The 16,433-nt window shown below is 48.3% G+C and overlaps 1 protein-coding gene across 3 annotated transcripts; it reads right to left on the bottom strand.

The window, feature by feature from the left end:
* Positions 1 to 3,837: 3,837 nt before the first annotated feature.
* On the bottom strand, positions 3,838 to 14,389 carry CCKBR (cholecystokinin B receptor). Of its 3 annotated transcripts, none has more exons than XM_077759523.1 (5): positions 14,172 to 14,389; positions 6,021 to 6,272; positions 5,628 to 5,877; positions 5,160 to 5,332; positions 3,838 to 4,988 (listed from the first exon to the last, which is right to left on the bottom strand). In XM_077759523.1, exons 1-5 carry the CDS (start codon positions 14,320 to 14,322, stop codon positions 4,450 to 4,452), a joined length of 1,365 nt encoding a protein of 454 aa, XP_077615649.1. In that variant the 5' UTR covers positions 14,323 to 14,389; the 3' UTR covers positions 3,838 to 4,449. The 3 variants fall into 3 exon arrangements, with proteins under 3 accessions (XP_077615649.1, XP_077615650.1, XP_077615651.1); XM_077759524.1 differs by having other exon boundaries at positions 6,045 to 6,272; XM_077759525.1 differs by lacking the exon at positions 14,172 to 14,389 and adding an exon at positions 6,787 to 6,919.
* Between the last annotated feature and the right edge of the window lie 2,044 nt (positions 14,390 to 16,433).

The raw sequence follows: 16,433 nt of genomic DNA, 5'->3' as shown, positions 1-16,433 counted from the left end.
TTCCTCTCCTCTTACTTGTCCTCTCCCAGAAATAAGTCGAAGGGATGAAGTCTGTCCATAAAACATCCTTGCTTCTCACTAGTCAGACCTGACTAACCAGAGTGTACGATCATCCAAGACCCTGGCTTGAGTTGTCTTTAGGAGAGGCCAGCTTTGGGCCTATGCTCCTTCTTTGTGCATGTTCACTGTGATTCTTCCCGTTCTCTGATCTGACCTCATATCTGAGACTTAGTCAGGAAACCTTCCATCTTAGAAGGTTTGAGGGGGTGAGATTTTCAGGACATTTGTTCCCCTCTTGTTTCGGGGAAATGAATCCTCAGGGGCTTTCCTCCAGGGATGGTGATGCTGGAAGTGGGGCTCACCAAAGGATGCAGGTCTGCAGAATTATAGACTTACCTTGTTTTCCTACTTTGACTAACTGACTATAGATTGGAGGTTCCAAAACCCCTTCCTTGGATTTGATTGCTTTGGTAGAGCATTCACAGAACTCAAGAGGGACATTTTACTTACTAGATCACTAGTTTATTATAAAAGACTGTAACTCAGAAACAGCCAGATGGAAGAGATGCATAGGGCAAGGGTATGGGCAAAGGGCACAGAGTTTCCATGCCTTCTCCAAGTGAAACTCCTCCACAGTCTCCAAATGTTCACCAACCTAGAAGCTCTCTGAGCCCTGTCCTTTTGATTTTTGTGGAGGCCTCATTATGTCGGCAGGCGTGATTAAATCTCAGACCATTTTGGTGCTCCAACTGCATTTCCAGCCCTCCTCTCCTTTTTGGAGGTCAGGGGGCAGGGCTGAAAGTTCTAACCCCCAATCACGTGATTGGTTCCTCTGGCAACAAGCCCCACCCCTTTTTTTTGGACAGCCCACAGAAATGAGTCTATTTATTAGTAGAAGACAGACATTAAACTAAGCCCAAACAACTGGGGGCGCCTGGGTGGTTCAGTCCATTAAGCATCCAACTCTTGGTTTCAGCTCAGGTCATGAGGCAAGGTTCTTGAGTTCGAGCCCAGCATCGGGCTCTGTGCTAACAGCACAGAGCCTGCTTGGGATCCTCTGTCTCCTTCTCTCTCTGCCCCTCTCCTGCTCACTCTCTCTGTCTCTCTCAAAATAAACCTAAAAACTAACTTTATAAACCCATACAACTGATATATAAAACCAGTCAGCAAGGGAGATTAGATATTTCCAGTAACAGATGAAATATTCCTGTAGGATAACACTTCCTTCTTTTGACCCAGCAGATTTCTTAATGTGTTCTTTTTCTTCAAATTAGTTAACATACAGTGTAGTCTTAGCTTCAGGAGTAGAACCCAGTGAGTCATCTCTTACATATGACACCCAGGACTTGACCCAAAAAGTGCCCTCCTTAATGCTCAGCACCCATTTAACCCTTCCCCCTACCTCCAGCAACCCTTAGTTTGTTCTCAGTATTTAAGAGTCTCTTAAGATTTGCCTCCCTCTCTGTTCTTAAAGTGATCTAGAGGCTTTAGGAAAGTCAGCTCATCAACATGTCAAAAGGCACCTTTTGGACTCTCATCACTTAGGAAATTCCAAGGGTTTTAGGAGCTCTGTGCCTGGAGAGGGGATAAAGACCCAATGTATATTTCTTATTATAAATCACATATCATAGAAGTTAATGTATTTATTCTTGTTTTATAGCTGAGACTGAGACTCACTGAAAGAACTTGTATAAAATCAACTTTTAAAAGGCAGGCCAGGTCTATTGGAACTCAGGTCTTTAAGGCTTAGAAGACAATGCAGCATGCCTGGAAAGAGAAAAGGTTTTGGGGGCAGATACCTGAACTCAGTGTTGCCACAGGACCTCATGTAAGTCCACTAAGCTTTCTCAGCTTCACCTTCCTTTTCTGTCAAACAGAAATGTTGTGTAGGAGAGCTCTGAGAATGAAGTGAATTGGTATATGTAAGATGCCTGTCACACTGCACCGAGAAGTGCTAAATTTCCCACCCCCTCTGTCACTCCGCCTTCTAGCCCAGGCTGTCGTTTTTTCTCACCACATTATGCTATTCCCAGCCCAGTATGGGAAATCAGGCAGGAAGGCAAGTCAATATGATAAAAGAGAGAAAGCAGTACTACAGGAGCAGACAGGCTTTGTGAGGATGACCAAGAAGGACTTCTGGGAGATAGCAATATTAAATTTGGACCCGAAATGTTTGACAGATTTCAAGAGACAGAAAATGGATGGGAAGTCCCTGAGATCCCATATCTGGTAACTAGACAGGGCTTGGGGGAGGGGAGAAGGTGATGGATGTGTAAGTATCCTGTGGACAAAAGGGCAGCACTGTGTGCGAAATGGTGTTTATGCTTTTGTGCTAGTTTCTAGGCTAGCCCTGGGCCACAGGTCCCTCAGCTCACACTGGACTTGGAGCCCTACGCCACCCAGCTTCCCACTGCCATCTGGTGGTCACTAGGAACCCAGGGCCCAGCTGGAGGGGCTGCCTGTAGGGCAGCCTCATCAATGCAGTCTCCTTCAGAGTGCTGCAAAGCCTGTGGGCAACCCTACTTCCGTCCCGAAAAAGTTGGCATGAGAGAGAAAGGCCCAATATCTTGCCTTCAGTAAGTCAGACCAGCTGGGATTCTATTTTTAACCAGCACTGTTGTAGTTGACAGCTTGGAACGCCTTCTCCCTCCTTTTCTTCCTGTGTCCTGCCTCTTGCAGCCCAGTGGAAAGGATGGATGGGAGCAGCCTCAGCACTGGTAAACAGAAGACCACTCTCTTTTCCCATTGTCCTTCATTCCACCTGGCCTTTGTCCAACCTAGTTAGTGGGTGGAGTTAGAGATGGTATTGGCTGTGAGGTTAATGAGGCTTAAATCTCAGGGCTCCTCACTGCATGGAGCCTTCCAAGGCCCTGGTCAATGTCCTAGCAATTTTGTATCTGTCATTTTGTGTTCTTTTTTTTTAAAAAGGGCACCTAGTTTTATAAGCTCCAAGTTTTAAAACTTGGGTCTGCCTCCTGATGGGTATGGCTTCTTTCCCATCTCCAGCTCAGTGTCTACTTCAATAGGATTATTTCTGTCTTGTTCTAATTTATCATATGACCTTGAACAGCTTTATTTCCTATTCTGAGTCTCTATTTTCCCATCTATTACAAGACGAAGTGTCAAGAAAGCCTCCCAATGTATCATACTTCTGATTATCCATGTATGTCCCTGGTGAGGTCATCTGTTCTTCTCTACCTGTCATCGTGTGTGTGGAGGGGTGATGTTGCTGTCTCTGCCTCTCTCTGGGGCTGGATCACAATCCTAGTCAAAAGGAAGGCTGGGCTCTGGGACTCCTCTTACTCAGATCCAGCATTCTCCCCACCTTTGTTGCTGGCCAGTAAAGGTGTTTCCATGGGGCAGAAGTTTGGCCAGGTTCTGACACCAGAGAAGAGTGCATGAAAAAAGATCCTACTGTTTAATTTTTGTACACTTATGATCTGAACCCTGGTATTTGAAACACACATCAAATAAACTGAGTTTTATTATACAGGGCTTCCACTTACATTTCAATAAAATTCTAGTAAGTATCTATTAATATAGTACCTTAGCAATGGCACCCCTTTAGGAGAATGCTCAGGAATCATGATGTGACATGGATATTCCACCTTCCACCCCCATCCCCATTCCCAGCTACTATGTATGACACTGGTGTGTTGGTGGGTCCAGGATGACAAGCCAGACAGAATACCCACATCCCCATTTAGCCTCAGACCATGGGCATTTTGGCAGGGGGTCATTGCATAGGAGAGAGCATGGAAGAGGGACCCAATAGAGGGAATTCTACAAAATCCCATGCCTCCCCACCTGTCCCCCAAAAAAAATCCAGAAAGGAAGTTCAGGAGGAAGCCAAGTCATTTATTATTTCTTGAAGAGTTTGGGTAATGGAGGAGGGGCAGGGCCATAGAATCTAACTGGAAAGGAATGAAGGGACTTTTCAGTGCAAAACAACCTGTTGGTCAAGAAGGTGTTGGTTGGTAGGTTGGGTGATATTTTTCAGTGCTGAAGTGGGGAAGGGCACTGTGAGGTGAAACTGGGGGGCAGCCTGGAGCATCTTAGGAGTCAGTACTGTGCCAGGCTCCAGGGCCCTAAAGAATCAGTGCCATTACTGTGTGTATGAGAGGTAGGCCATCCTCTCTCAGAGTTTCCACTATGTACAGACAGTCCACTGCTAGAGATGCTGTGTCTGTGTATGTCTAAGGCCAGTGCCCTGTTTCTATGTGCCAGGCTCAGTCCCATATCAAGAACGTGCGTTATTTCCTGTGTGGAGATCTGGTTTGTTTCTTTTGTGTCAGGTAAGCTGCTTTTTTAGTGTGCATTGGGATTAGTCCATGCTTTTTGGGTGTCAGTCTCCTTTGTCAGTGGGTCTGTATCTTTCGTGTGTCTGGATGGGTCCCTGCTTGTAGGAATTAATGTGTCCCACCTCAGACCCCACTCCTCCTCTACCCCTCAGCCAGGCCCCAGCGTGCTGATGGTGGTGTAGCTCAGCCTGGACAGTGAAGCGATGGAGGGGGTGGGTGGGTCTTCATCTGGAAGAGGTCTGGGGCGAGCTCGTGGAGGCCTGGGGCAGCAGCGGGCACATGTCTCAAGGCAGGCCTGGCGAAATCGACGGTGCATGAAGCAGTAGACCAGGGGGTTGACACAGGCTGAGGCATAGCTCAACAAGTGGATGAAAGAGATGGGCGCTCCCGAAAGCGCTCGGTGTGCACCAGAGCTGTCGAAGGCGCGCCACGTGTTGGCACTGTACAATGGCAACCAACACAGAAAAAAAAGCACAACTATCACCAGTAGCATCCGCACCACGCGCTTCTTAGCCAACAGCTTGGCCTGGTAGGGCCGGGGGCCACATCCTTGCCCAGGTGTGGGCTCAGTCAGCGCAGACAGCTCCAGGGTCTGACGGGATCGTGGAAGCTGCACGTAACAGCCATCACCGTCCTCGCCAGCCAGCCCGGTCTCTGGCCGGCAACGGCCATTGGGTTGGGCAGGACCTGAGTAGAGATTTGGGCGGTCAGAGCAGGAGGCCAAGTCCTCTCAACCTCCAGCCCACCCCCCACCAGACCCCGATTTCCAGCATCTTACCTTTCAGCCCCAGGCACTCTAGGCCCCGCCCCTTTCCAAGACCTTCCCCAAGGCCCATCCCCAGGCTGGATATCACCCACCTGGTCCTGCCCGGCTCCGCAGGCCTCCTTGGCTTCGGACTCGGCTCTGGTTCTCATTGTCACTGTCTTCGTCAAAGCGAAGCCCTAAGTAGAGCTCACGGGAGATGAGCCCATAGGCCACAGCGATAACCACACCTGGGACGAAGAACAAGAGCAGGAGCAGCAGTACTGACCTGGAGACAAGAGCAGACCAATCACGCGGGTATCTGTCCACTTATAACCACAGATGGAGGAAGAGCAAGGGATCCTTTCTAGGAGTGGTGATCAGGCCCCTAATGTAGAAGTAGGATTTGGGGTTGCTGCTGGGAGGGGCTAGAAAACTGGGGAGGGACCCCAAATGGGAATCCCAGGGTGGTGGGTTCATAAAGGGAATCAGAGTATTTGAGCAGCTGGAGGAAGATTCTGGGGAATGCTAGTAAGCAGTTGATGGAGATGGAGATGGAAATTCTCAGGAATGGGCTCCCTCACCAAGTTTGGCGAACACGTGCACTGGGCCAGCGATGGACGCACTGCAGCACTCGGGACCCTACTGGCTGTACGGCGGTGTACACGGGATAGGGCACCATGAGCAGTCCAGAGAGCATCCACGTGGCTATGATCACACGAGCCGCGTGGGACCGTGTCTGCCACACACGTGCCTGCAGTGGTCGGCAGATGGCACTGTATCGCTCCAGGGCGATGGCCACGAGGCTTAGTGTGGACACACTTACAGACACCCCTAAACAAGGGAAGAGGAAGGGGTCACTTAGGAAACTTGTACTACATACTCAACCAGTGATTTACTCAGGCCCCACTGGGAAAGACCCCTATGTCCCGCAAGGACTTTAGGTAAGGAAGGGGGCAGGAGGTTGTCTCACCTACCCATGAGATAGGAAACTGCCTTACAGACAACTGTGCCAAAGATGAATGTGCCCATGAGATTGGGCAGGAGGGTGAAGGGCATGCAAGCCACAGCCAACAGGAGGTCGCTGACGGCCAGTGAGAGCAGGAAGGCATTGGTGACAGTCCTCAGGCGGCGGCTCAGTCCCAGGACCACAATGATGAGCACATTTCCTCCAACGCTCATCAGAAAGATCACTGCATAAAGGGTGATCCTAATGGCCAGCTCCAATTCTGGGTAGGAAAATGGAGAGAGAGCAGCTGGTAGTCTGGCTCCCACTCAGCCAGACCCTCCAAGCCCACTTATTCCCCACATCCACTATCCAGCTAGATCCCTCTGCATCCCAGGAACACCTCCTCCCACTCAGTGGATGGTACACTTAAATCCTTCAGGCTTCTAATCCCTTGAGGTTTAGGAAAATTGGCTTAACTCCTCCTCTCCTTGAGAAGGTCTGTCTCTTCTCAAGCTTTGCTTCAAATTCTCCTTCTCTTTACAGCCAAGCTCTTTGAAAGGGTTATTTGCATCTTCTCATTCACTCCTCAGTCCATTACAGTCCAGTGCCCCATCTGTCTCCCTCCCTCCCCATCACCATTTGGACGCTTCTTCCCAAGATCACTAAGCTTTAACTGCCAAATCCAAAGGCCTATTCTACTTGATCTCGCTGTCGCATTTGACACTGTTGACCACCCACTACCTTTTGAAACATAGGCCATGTCCTTATTGTCTACAAAATCCCTCTCCGCTTACCCTGTACTGTCTGCAACCCTTTAGCATGTCTTCCAGATCCTCTGAGAACTGTCCTGTCTCACCTCCTCTTGCAGTGCACCCACTTAAGCCACTGGATGACTCACTTTCTAACTATCATGCACCCTCATAACTTCCTCCCCTGCTAACATTGATTTCTCAGCCTGGAATGTTCTTTCACCAACTGCCACTAATACCGTCCTCCCATCACAAACTCCTTTTCTGTGTCTGGTAAATTACTATTCACCACTGCCCATTAAGACTCAGATTAACTGCCCCCTCTTCTTTTTTTTTTTTTAATGTTTTTTATGTTTGTTTATTTTTGAGAGAGATAGATAGACAGAGTACGTCCAGGGGAGGGGCAGAGAGAGAGAGAGAGAGAGAGAGGAAGACACAGATCTGAAGCAGGCTCCAGGCTCTGAGCTGTCAGCACAGAGCCCGACGCAAGTTTCGAACTCACAAACACTGAGATCATGACCTGAGCCGAAGTCGGATGCTTAACCAACTGAGCCACCCAGGCACCCCTAATTGCCCCCTCTTCTATAAGGCTTTTCTGGATGCCTCATTTGGAGTTAATCTCCCCTTCCTCTGACCATTGCATGTTCCTTACACATCTATCAGAATGCTTTTTATTTTCTGCCTTGTATTTTAATTATCTCCTAACATTCATTTTCATTCAACAAATGTTTACAGAGGACTCCCTCTATGTTATGCACTGGGGACAAAGAGAGGAACATGACAAATTCCCTGCCATCTGAGAGCTCACAGTCTAGAGGGAAACTTGGGTACATAAACAGAAAATTGCCACACAGTGTGATAAGGAGTAAAGCTGAGGGATATACAAAGTGCTCTGGGAGCTCACAGGAGGGACACTAGTGTTGTTGGGCTAGACAGAGGGCTGACCCCATTCATTTGTGTCATTGTCTATTAAGGGATGGATTCATCCTTGGGCCTCTATATCACAGCAAAGCAGACTCAGACAAAAGTGAATTGAATTAAGCTGGACTCAGTCACCCAAGCCCATAGCTTCAGCATGAGGGAGATGAGAGCTTGAAGGGAGAGAAGGCAGAGACAGAGCCTTCCAGGTTGTGGGGAGGAAGGGGTCTGGAGCTGTAGCTCCCCCTTCTGCCACCCCATACATTGACTCTTGCCTTAGACTCTGAATTAAACTGTTCTCATAATGATAACCAACTTATTCAGAAATGGTTGTAGGCATCAAATGCATGCTATTTACAAGAGATTCTTGAACAGAACCCAGCAGTGACATTAGTTCTCAGATCACACAGCTAAGTCAGGTGTTGAATCAGAATAGCAGCTGAGTCTCCAGATCTCTAAAATGCTTTGTCTCCTGCTGCTCCCTTGCCTCTCTGTCATTCATCATGCTGCCTCCTTTTCCCAATCAAATCTCAATCTCAGTGCCTCTTTCTGCTTCTCTGTACTCCACTGTGGCATTGCTCACTGTATTATTATGTTTAATTCTCTATCTCCCCCACTGGGCTATGAGCTTCTTGAAGACAGGGGCAATGCCCAGCTCATTCTTCAGCATATCCCAGGCACTTAGCATAATGTCCTGCACAGAGGAGGTGCTCACACATGCTGGCTAATGAATTATGAATGAATTTCTTTCACTCTCCACACAAATGCACCTGCTTTTCCTTCCCAATCCATGCTTCACCTCTGTGCCTCTAAACCTGCAGCATGCCCTCTTCTCTCTGCCTCTGTCTCTTTGGAGACATATGTCTCCCTCTCTGCAAGAAAGGCTTATGTGTAGCAAATTTGAGTGTGTGTGTGTGTGTGTGTGTGTGTATAAATAAAGAACATTTGGGAGGGAGAGCTCTGTCAGAGAGGTCCTTGTACCCCAAAAAAGAGCTAGTATTCTATCCTGTACTTTTTGTGCCTCCTTCCAGTCTACTGCCCCTACCCCTCCACTTTCCTTAATCTCTCTATTCTATCATCTTTCTCAGATCCTCCTCTGGATGTCTCTCTTCAACTAGTTCTTGAATCAATAACCACACCTCAAGTTGGTATAGCACCCTGAAGTATGAAAAGCATATTTCTCATTCATTCACCCAACCTGATGTATCTCATGTGTGTCCTTGAACTTGGTGGAGCAGAAAGATGAGACAATGCCCACTCTTATCAAGTTCCCAATCTGCATGGGGACTCCTGAAAACTAGAGGGACAAAGTTCCAGTAAAATCGCCAGCAATTGTACAACACTTTGCTATTTTGTCTGGGCATTCCTAGCGATTAACTGATTTCTAGCCACTACGGTCTCTCCATGTCTTTGCTGTTGAACAGTTAAGGGATGTGAAAAGATTAATTAAAAGCACTCTTAGAGCCAGGAGCCCTGGGAGAGGGCGGGAGGATGAAAAGGTAGAGCACAGGGTTTTTAGGGCAATGAAACTATTCTGTATGGAACTCTAATGGTAGATAGATGTTACTATACATTTGTTAAAACCCATAGAATATAGGGGAGCCTGGGTGGTTCAGTCAGTTGAGTGCGTTAGCCCAGGTCATGATCTCATGGTTTGTGGATCTGAGCCCCACATGGGGCTTTGTGCTGATAATACAGAGCCTGCTTGGGATTCTTGTCTCCATCTCTCTCTGCCCCTTTCCTGCTTGGGTGCGCATGCACAGACTCTCTCTCTCTTTCTCTCTCTCTCAAAAATAAATAAACTTTAAAAAATATTTTAAAACCCATAGAATATACAACACAAGGAGTGAACCCTGATGTAAACTATGGAATTTAGTTAATAATGTATCAAAATTGGCTTATCTATTATAACAAACGTATTGCATTAATGCAAGATATTAATAGTAGGGGGAAACTGTGTGTGTGTGTGTGTGTGTGTGTGTGTGTGTGTGTGTGTTTGAGGGAGAAGAAATCTCCCTGTGCTTTCCATTCAATTTTTCTGTAAACCTGAAGCTACTGTAAAAATAATCTATTAGTTTTTTCAAAAGTCACTAAAAAGCAATTGGAATGAAGACGTGTGTGTGTGTGTGTGTTTCTGCTTGTGTGTATGCATCCATGTGTGTTTGTGTGGTGGAAGAGGAATGATCACAGTGGCACTGACAACTAGGAACTTAAGGTAGGGGTGGAAGAATGGGAGTGGCACCTTATAGATTCTAGTGCCTCAACTACCTCTGGGCATCATCCTGCTGGGCCAGAGAACTCAGGAGACTGTGAGAGTTCATTTCTGCTACTGGGGTCTAAAGGATCTGCATTTGTTCTGTCCTGATGATGGCAGAAGAGTATGAGCACAAAAATGCAGATAACGTGCCAAACACAAAAATCAGGACTTGATAAGAAACAACACCAAAGCTGCTGATGCCTCAAATCCTGCCTTCTGCTGGCATGTTGGATCTGGTTACCCATGAACACAGACATCACAGCAATACCCATGTGTCTGTGGTGAGCATGGACAGCATTCAACTGATTGTGGGTAATAGCTGGGCAAATGGAGATATCCAAATGCCAATGGGTACTAACTGAGGGAGCAGAAATAACATGGAAGGATGTGTAGGTAATATCAGAGTGAATATTGGATAATAATTTAGTTTTTGAGATAATATCTAGGTAGGTGAGAAGTAATACAAATTTTTTGTGGACAGGGTCTGAGAAGGGTTTAACAGCTACCTGTCTGTAGATAATGCCTGACTGAAGGTGGGTTACTTGTAGGTTTAGATAATATCTGATTAAGTGTTGTAACATTTTGACTGTGCAAAGGTAATATGTTTGTGGATAACATCTCGTTTGATAGATAACATCTTCAGGAAATGTGGATTACATTCAGAGGTCTGAATGTTAATGGGGAGATATCCAAGTGATGACAGTAGTAGCTGAGTAAGCAGAAGTAATATCCAAGTATGTGCAGGCAATGTTTAGGTGAGCATGGATGTGAGATGTTGACATGTTAAGATGTGAAGTGAGATATTAATCTGAGTAAAATCACTCAGTGCCTGAGTGAACACAGGTAATATTTGAGTATTGTGGGTAATATCTGAATGTATGAGACTAACAACCATGATTTTATGGTTGATATCTGGAAAAGGCTAGTTAAGTGAGCATGGGCAATATCTATGTGTGGACAATAAAATGAAAGCAAATATGTTTGATGGATGAATGACATATATATGACTGTGGGCATTGCTAAAGTAACTGTGGGTGAACATTAGCACTTGGGTCTATGTGGATAACATATAAGAATAATGAGGGTAACATCCACATTCCTACTGGTAACACTGGAGTGAGCCTGGCTAACATGTCATATCTCAGTGAGTGGCGAACAGTCTTTGTGGGTAACTTTGACTGCCTGGATAACATCCACTCTGCGTGGGTAACAACAGTCAGATAAGCAAGACCAATTCTTGCACATGTGCTCTGAATCACTTCATGTTCTGCTTTCTCAGGGTTCCTTGCTCTGTGGACTATCCCTGCTGTCTGCTGAACCTTCAATCTTCCTTTCCTCTCTCTTGGCCCATTCTGCATCAACATTTTATTTTTATTTTTTTAATGTTTATTTATATTTGAGAGAGAGATAGAGAGAGAGAGCGGTGGAGGGGCAGAGAGAGAAGGAGACACAGAATCCGAAGCAGGCTTCAGGCTCCAAGCTGTTAGCACAGAGCCTGAGGCAGGGCTCGAAACCACAGACTGAGAGATCATGACCTGAGCCAAAGTCGGAAGCTTAACCGACTGAGCCACCCAGGCACTCCTACATCAACATTTTAAAAAGGCTCTTACCTCTACTGCACATACATATACCCAAAGACAATCCCCACCACACACCATTCCTCAACCCCATGCTATTTCTAGCACTATCCTATTTTTTCTTTGCTTCTTTCTCCCTACCAAACTTCTGGAAAGTTTTGTCTACACACCCTGGTTCACTTCTCATAACCCCCTCATGCACCCTCGCAAACCTCAACCAACTGTAGTCAGGCCTTAATACCCACAACTCCTCTTAAGGACTTCCTTGTTACTGCATCTTAAGGATGCTGTTCTGTCCTTATTTGACTTACATCAGCAGCATATGACATCACTTATCCCACCCTGCTTGAAATCTTTCCCTTGCCTTCTTGTCCCTCTCGTGGTTTCATCATAGGCTCTCCTTCTTTTGCCTAGCTTTTAAATATCAACCTTTTTCAGGGTCCTGCCCCAGGACCTCTTTTCTTTTCATCCTGTCATCTTTGTATGATTTTATCTATTCCCATGGCTTCCATTACCTTCTCTAGGCAAAGGCCTTTTAAGTTTGTATTTCTAGCTTGTACCTCTCCCCTAAGTTCCTGACTACCAGATTTAACAGCTTACTGGCCACCACTACCTGGGTATCTCAACAGCACTTACATTCAGTGAGTTCCAAAATGAATTTACAGTTTCCTCTTTCAAACCTGTTTCTGTTCCTTTGTTATCCTTCTCATGATATAGCACAAATATCCATCTAATTGTCCAAGCCAGACACCTAGATGTCATCCCTTGACTTCTTCCTCCCTCTCCGCTTCTAATGCATCTCTACCAAGTTCTGTTGATTCTGCTTCCAGAAGTGTCTCTCAAATGCACTCACTTCTCTCCATCCCCACTGTGAATACCTTAGTATAAGCCCACATCATCTTTCATCAGTGTAATAGAATAGCCTTTTAAAGTATCCACCCCCACCCCCCACCTTTCCTGTCTTGTCCTCCAATCCATCCTCTACACTATAGAACTAATTAATCCTGGCTGTACTACAGAACCTTTTGGCAGTTCCCATCATCCTCAAAATGAAAATCCACGTTCCTTAGCCAGGTCCATGAGGCTCTTCGTAAACCTGCTAGGTTGGTGTTCATCCTGAGTGTTCATTTTTCCTCTCTCATGGTGTATGTTTCAGCCACTCAGAAACTGACACACTGAATGCAAGTTTCATGGATTTCAACTTTGGGCGTTTACAAATATTGTTCCTCTGCTTAGAATGCTTTTTGCCTTTCCTGCCCCTTCACTTGTCTGGCTTTCCCTCGTCTTTTAAAATTTTTCTTCAGTTACCTTCTCAGGAGGCTCACTTTGACCCCCAAGGCTAGGCTAGGCTAGGGCTCCTCTTCTGTGTTCCCACAGCCTTACCTAAGGCACATCCCACTTTGTGCTGCAATTCCCTGCTTACTTGTCTGTCTCTTCCACTAAACTGTGAGCTCCATGAAATAGGAACTGTGTTCATTTTTTTTCTCTGGTTCAATAAATATTTGTGGAATGAAGCAATCTAAGTGAGAGTGTGTAACAACTGATCTGATAAAGCATACATTATTTTGTGAGGTAAATACTCAAAATTTATTCCCATTTTCCCTTCTTGAACATGGAATAATTTCCTTTTGCTCAGCACTGCTTTCCCCCTCCTTCCTTTTCTGCCTACTCAACTCCAACTTCAAGACCCAGCTCCTGGGTTCCCTCATCTATGAAGTTCTTAGATTCCATCTCCTTTGGATGTCCACAATTCAGACCCCCTCCTGGGATTTATCAGAGTGACTGTGATTTTCCAACTGGTTTGTCTCCCCTCTGCACTTGACTATGGACCGATGAGGGTCCATACTGGGTCTGTTTCATCCCTGTGTCCCAGCACCTAGCCCAGTGACAATAGTGGGTGTCCAGGAGACATTTAAGGAAAGAAAAGGCTCAGGAAGGGAAAACATGTATCGTGAGCTGGGTTATGGAGAAAATGCGGCTGTTGGCCCGTGGGAGGAGTGAAAGTCATTTTGGGGACTGAGTGAGTGGAAGCAGTGGGGGTGGGGGGAGATGGTGGCACAAGAGATAGGAGATGAAGGGAGCAGCTAGGCTCTAGGAGGATGAAACCTATGGAAAGGCAGGTTGAAGAGGGTGCTTGGAAGGGACTTGGAGACAGAAAGAGAGAGGGGACAGAGCTTTGATTAGAATTCCACCTTGGGAGGCAGGAAGATTTGAGGAGGAGTGAAATGGAGACTGGCAGCTCTAGGGTGCAACCCCCAATGTCTAGCCTAGTTCAGCTTTGAGGACCTCTTTTGGGAAGGCTAGGGGTGGGGTGGAGGACACAGGAGATTATATAGCTCTAACTTCCCATTCAAGCCTTCCATACTGCTCCCTCCCTCAAGCAGCACTCTTCTTTTTCCCAGTCTTGCCTTCTTTTCTTTCTTTCCTTACCCATTGTGGCTCTGTGAACTGGATTTAAAAGGAAGAGATGTGGAAGGATAGGCAATAGGAGGTCCTTGCTTCCTGACCCTCTGTGTCTAAAGGGGGCTCTGTGGTGGGCAGGGGGCTGTGTTTGGGGATGACCAGTGGGTCTGGGTGCGACCAGGAGANCTGTAGGCATTGAGGAGGCAGTGCGGGCCTCTATCAGTGTGGGGTGCAGCGAAAAGGAGCTGGTGGAGGGGGCTTAGGGAGGCACCCACCTCGTGTCCCGGCTCCGCGGATGCGAGGGGGCTCGCAGCTGAGATTGCCCGCACCGCTGCTGTTGAGGAGGGCCCCCCCGGGGCGGCAAAGGGAAGCCCCCGGCCCGGGTCCGGACCCCTGCGCGCTCCGGTTCAGGTTTAGCAGCTCCATGGCCCCGGCCCAGCCGCCACCTCCCCGAGCTCGGCCCGGCGGGCTCCCGCTGCGGCTCCACCTGCTCGCTCCGCGGTTCGGGCGGAGGCTCCCGCCCCGCCCGGTCCCCCCCCCCCAACCTTGGCCCCTGCCCCGCAGCTCCTCCTCTGCTCGCCCCGCCTAGGCTCGCCTCCCTCCCAGGCTCGTCCGCCTCGGTCCCGCCAGGTGACTCTCCGCCCCCCTCCCACGCTCAGGACTTCGCTCCCCTCACCCATCAGGACTGTCCTCCAGCCTCGCCCCCTCCCTAGCCTCTCCGGTCTTTTAGAGATTTCCTTCCCGCCCACTCCCCTTCACCACTGTCCTGGTTCGGCAGAATTCGTGTGTGTGTGTNGAGGAGATGCTGGAGGGGTGGGGGAAGGCAAGACGGCGCGCCTGCCGTGGGATCTAGCATCTTTCCCCGGTGGGTCACGGGACGTGGAGGTGCCATCTAACAGGGTAGTAGCACCCGCAGTTACTGTACTATGCCTCAGTGGCCCAGTGACCTGGACACTCTCGCTACCGTAGTTCCTTGCATCTCCTCTCCACGGGTGTGGGGTAGCTCCTGCATCTGCCCCGCACCCTTCACCTAGCTCAGGGCCCAACACCCAGGCTTCAACCTAAAGCTCCCAAGGAACACTCCTCAGCGGACAAGGATGTGGGAGCAGCATTTGTGCTCAGGGGAATCTTGGCAGGCAAAAGGGCTGCCCGGAGGAAGAGTCTGACTTGGGTGTGAGGGCGGCCCGGGTAGCAGTGAAAACTGCTTAGAATAAACCGGTGAGGGGTGGGGTGATGGGGTTTAGTTCCAATCCCGGCCCAGCACAAGAGGGAGGAGGAGGTGGCTGGCTTTCGTGGTCTCCAGGCAGCGCCCACCCTCACCAACACAATGACGCTCCCTATTTGCTCTTAGTGCAGGTGGAGCAGCCTGTGTGGGGCGACAGGTTCCCATGGGAGGGGACCGGAAGAGGGGCAGATCACTGGGTGTGCAGGTGGTGCAAAGCTTAAGGGGACATGCACAGGACTGAGGTGGATTCAGTTCCTTGAGCAGGACTTGACTCCACTAACACTTCCACTTTGCTGGCTATCCATTCTCTTCCATTTCAGGGAAACTCCAATATGACCTTGAAATTCCACTCTCTGGCCCCCAGCAGTAGCTGTTCGAGGTGGGGGCATTCGTCAAAGAGCAGAGTAGGCTGTGGATGAGATCTGAGTTTATGGGGAATTCAGAGAGCCCTATAAAAGCTGTCTTTTGGAGGGGACCTGTCCCAGCTAGCACTGAATTTTCAGGGGCTGGGACATTGAAGGAGAATTTAAACCTGAGGTGGGTGGGGATGTCGTCACCTGTCTCCCCCAACTACCCTCCTCCTGGCACTGCCTGCCTTCCCCATCAGAGTGCCCTGGACCAGAAGAGCCTGATTTGCTGTTTGTTCAGCTCCAGCGCAGGTGGCACCTCAGATAACCTGCTGGACTTTTCCCACATTGGATGACGGTAGGGTGTGGGGGCGGGGAGCAAAGGAAATGTAGGAGAGAGAGGAGTGGAAATAGGAGTAGACGGGCATTCACTTATTCAGCAAAGTATGTGCCAGCCATAGGGCTGTGTACTAGCTGATATATTCTGTGCCTGAGTAGCTCCCACTCTCCTGGGGGAAAATGACAGGTAAGCCGACGATTACAATATATGGTAGTGTGTCTGCTAAAATGCACAAATCAGAAATTTAGGAATCAGTCTGGCTGCCTTGCTACCTTATGCTCTTTCACCTGTAGTAGAGGCTGTGACAAAAAGCCCAGACTCCTCTCCAAGAAGGAGGGATTTATTCTGCACTGCCAGAGAGTGCTGCTGGAGGTCAGGCCTGCACTGCCAGCTTCTTCGGGAGTTGGCTGAGCTGAGGAAAGCCTGCTCCAGCAAGGTCCTGTTCCCTTCCTGAGACAGCCTGCATCCAGTGACTGCTCAGCACAGAGGTACAAAGGTTCAGCATCCTCACCCCAACAGAGGACAACTCTGAGAGACGTGCACAGCTCCTCAGGGGGTTGACCGAGGCCCTTGTGGGGAATGAATTGCTGCTCAGCTTCTCCCCTCACCAATCCTTCTTTTCTTG

The sequence above is a fragment of the Crocuta crocuta genome, unplaced genomic scaffold (genome assembly GCF_008692635.1).
Source record: "Crocuta crocuta isolate KB4526 unplaced genomic scaffold, BGI_CrCroc_1.0 scaffold43, whole genome shotgun sequence".
Lineage (NCBI taxonomy): Eukaryota > Metazoa > Chordata > Mammalia > Carnivora > Hyaenidae > Crocuta > Crocuta crocuta.
Note: the sequence above shows the minus strand (reverse complement) of the source record. Positions and strands in the feature narration are given on the sequence as shown.

Coding starts and splice junctions, on each gene's coding strand:
- CCKBR (XM_077759523.1), bottom strand. CDS start 14,322: ATGGAGCTGCTAAACCTGAACCGGAGCGCGCAGGGGTCCGGACCCGGG. Junction 5,878..6,020: donor GGCAGTTTCCTATCTCATGG/GTAGGTGAGACA, acceptor TCCCTTGTTTAG/GGGTGTCTGTAAGTGTGTCC. Junction 4,989..5,159: donor GCGGAGCCGGGCAGGACCAG/GTGGGTGATATC, acceptor ATCTCTACTCAG/GTCCTGCCCAACCCAATGGC.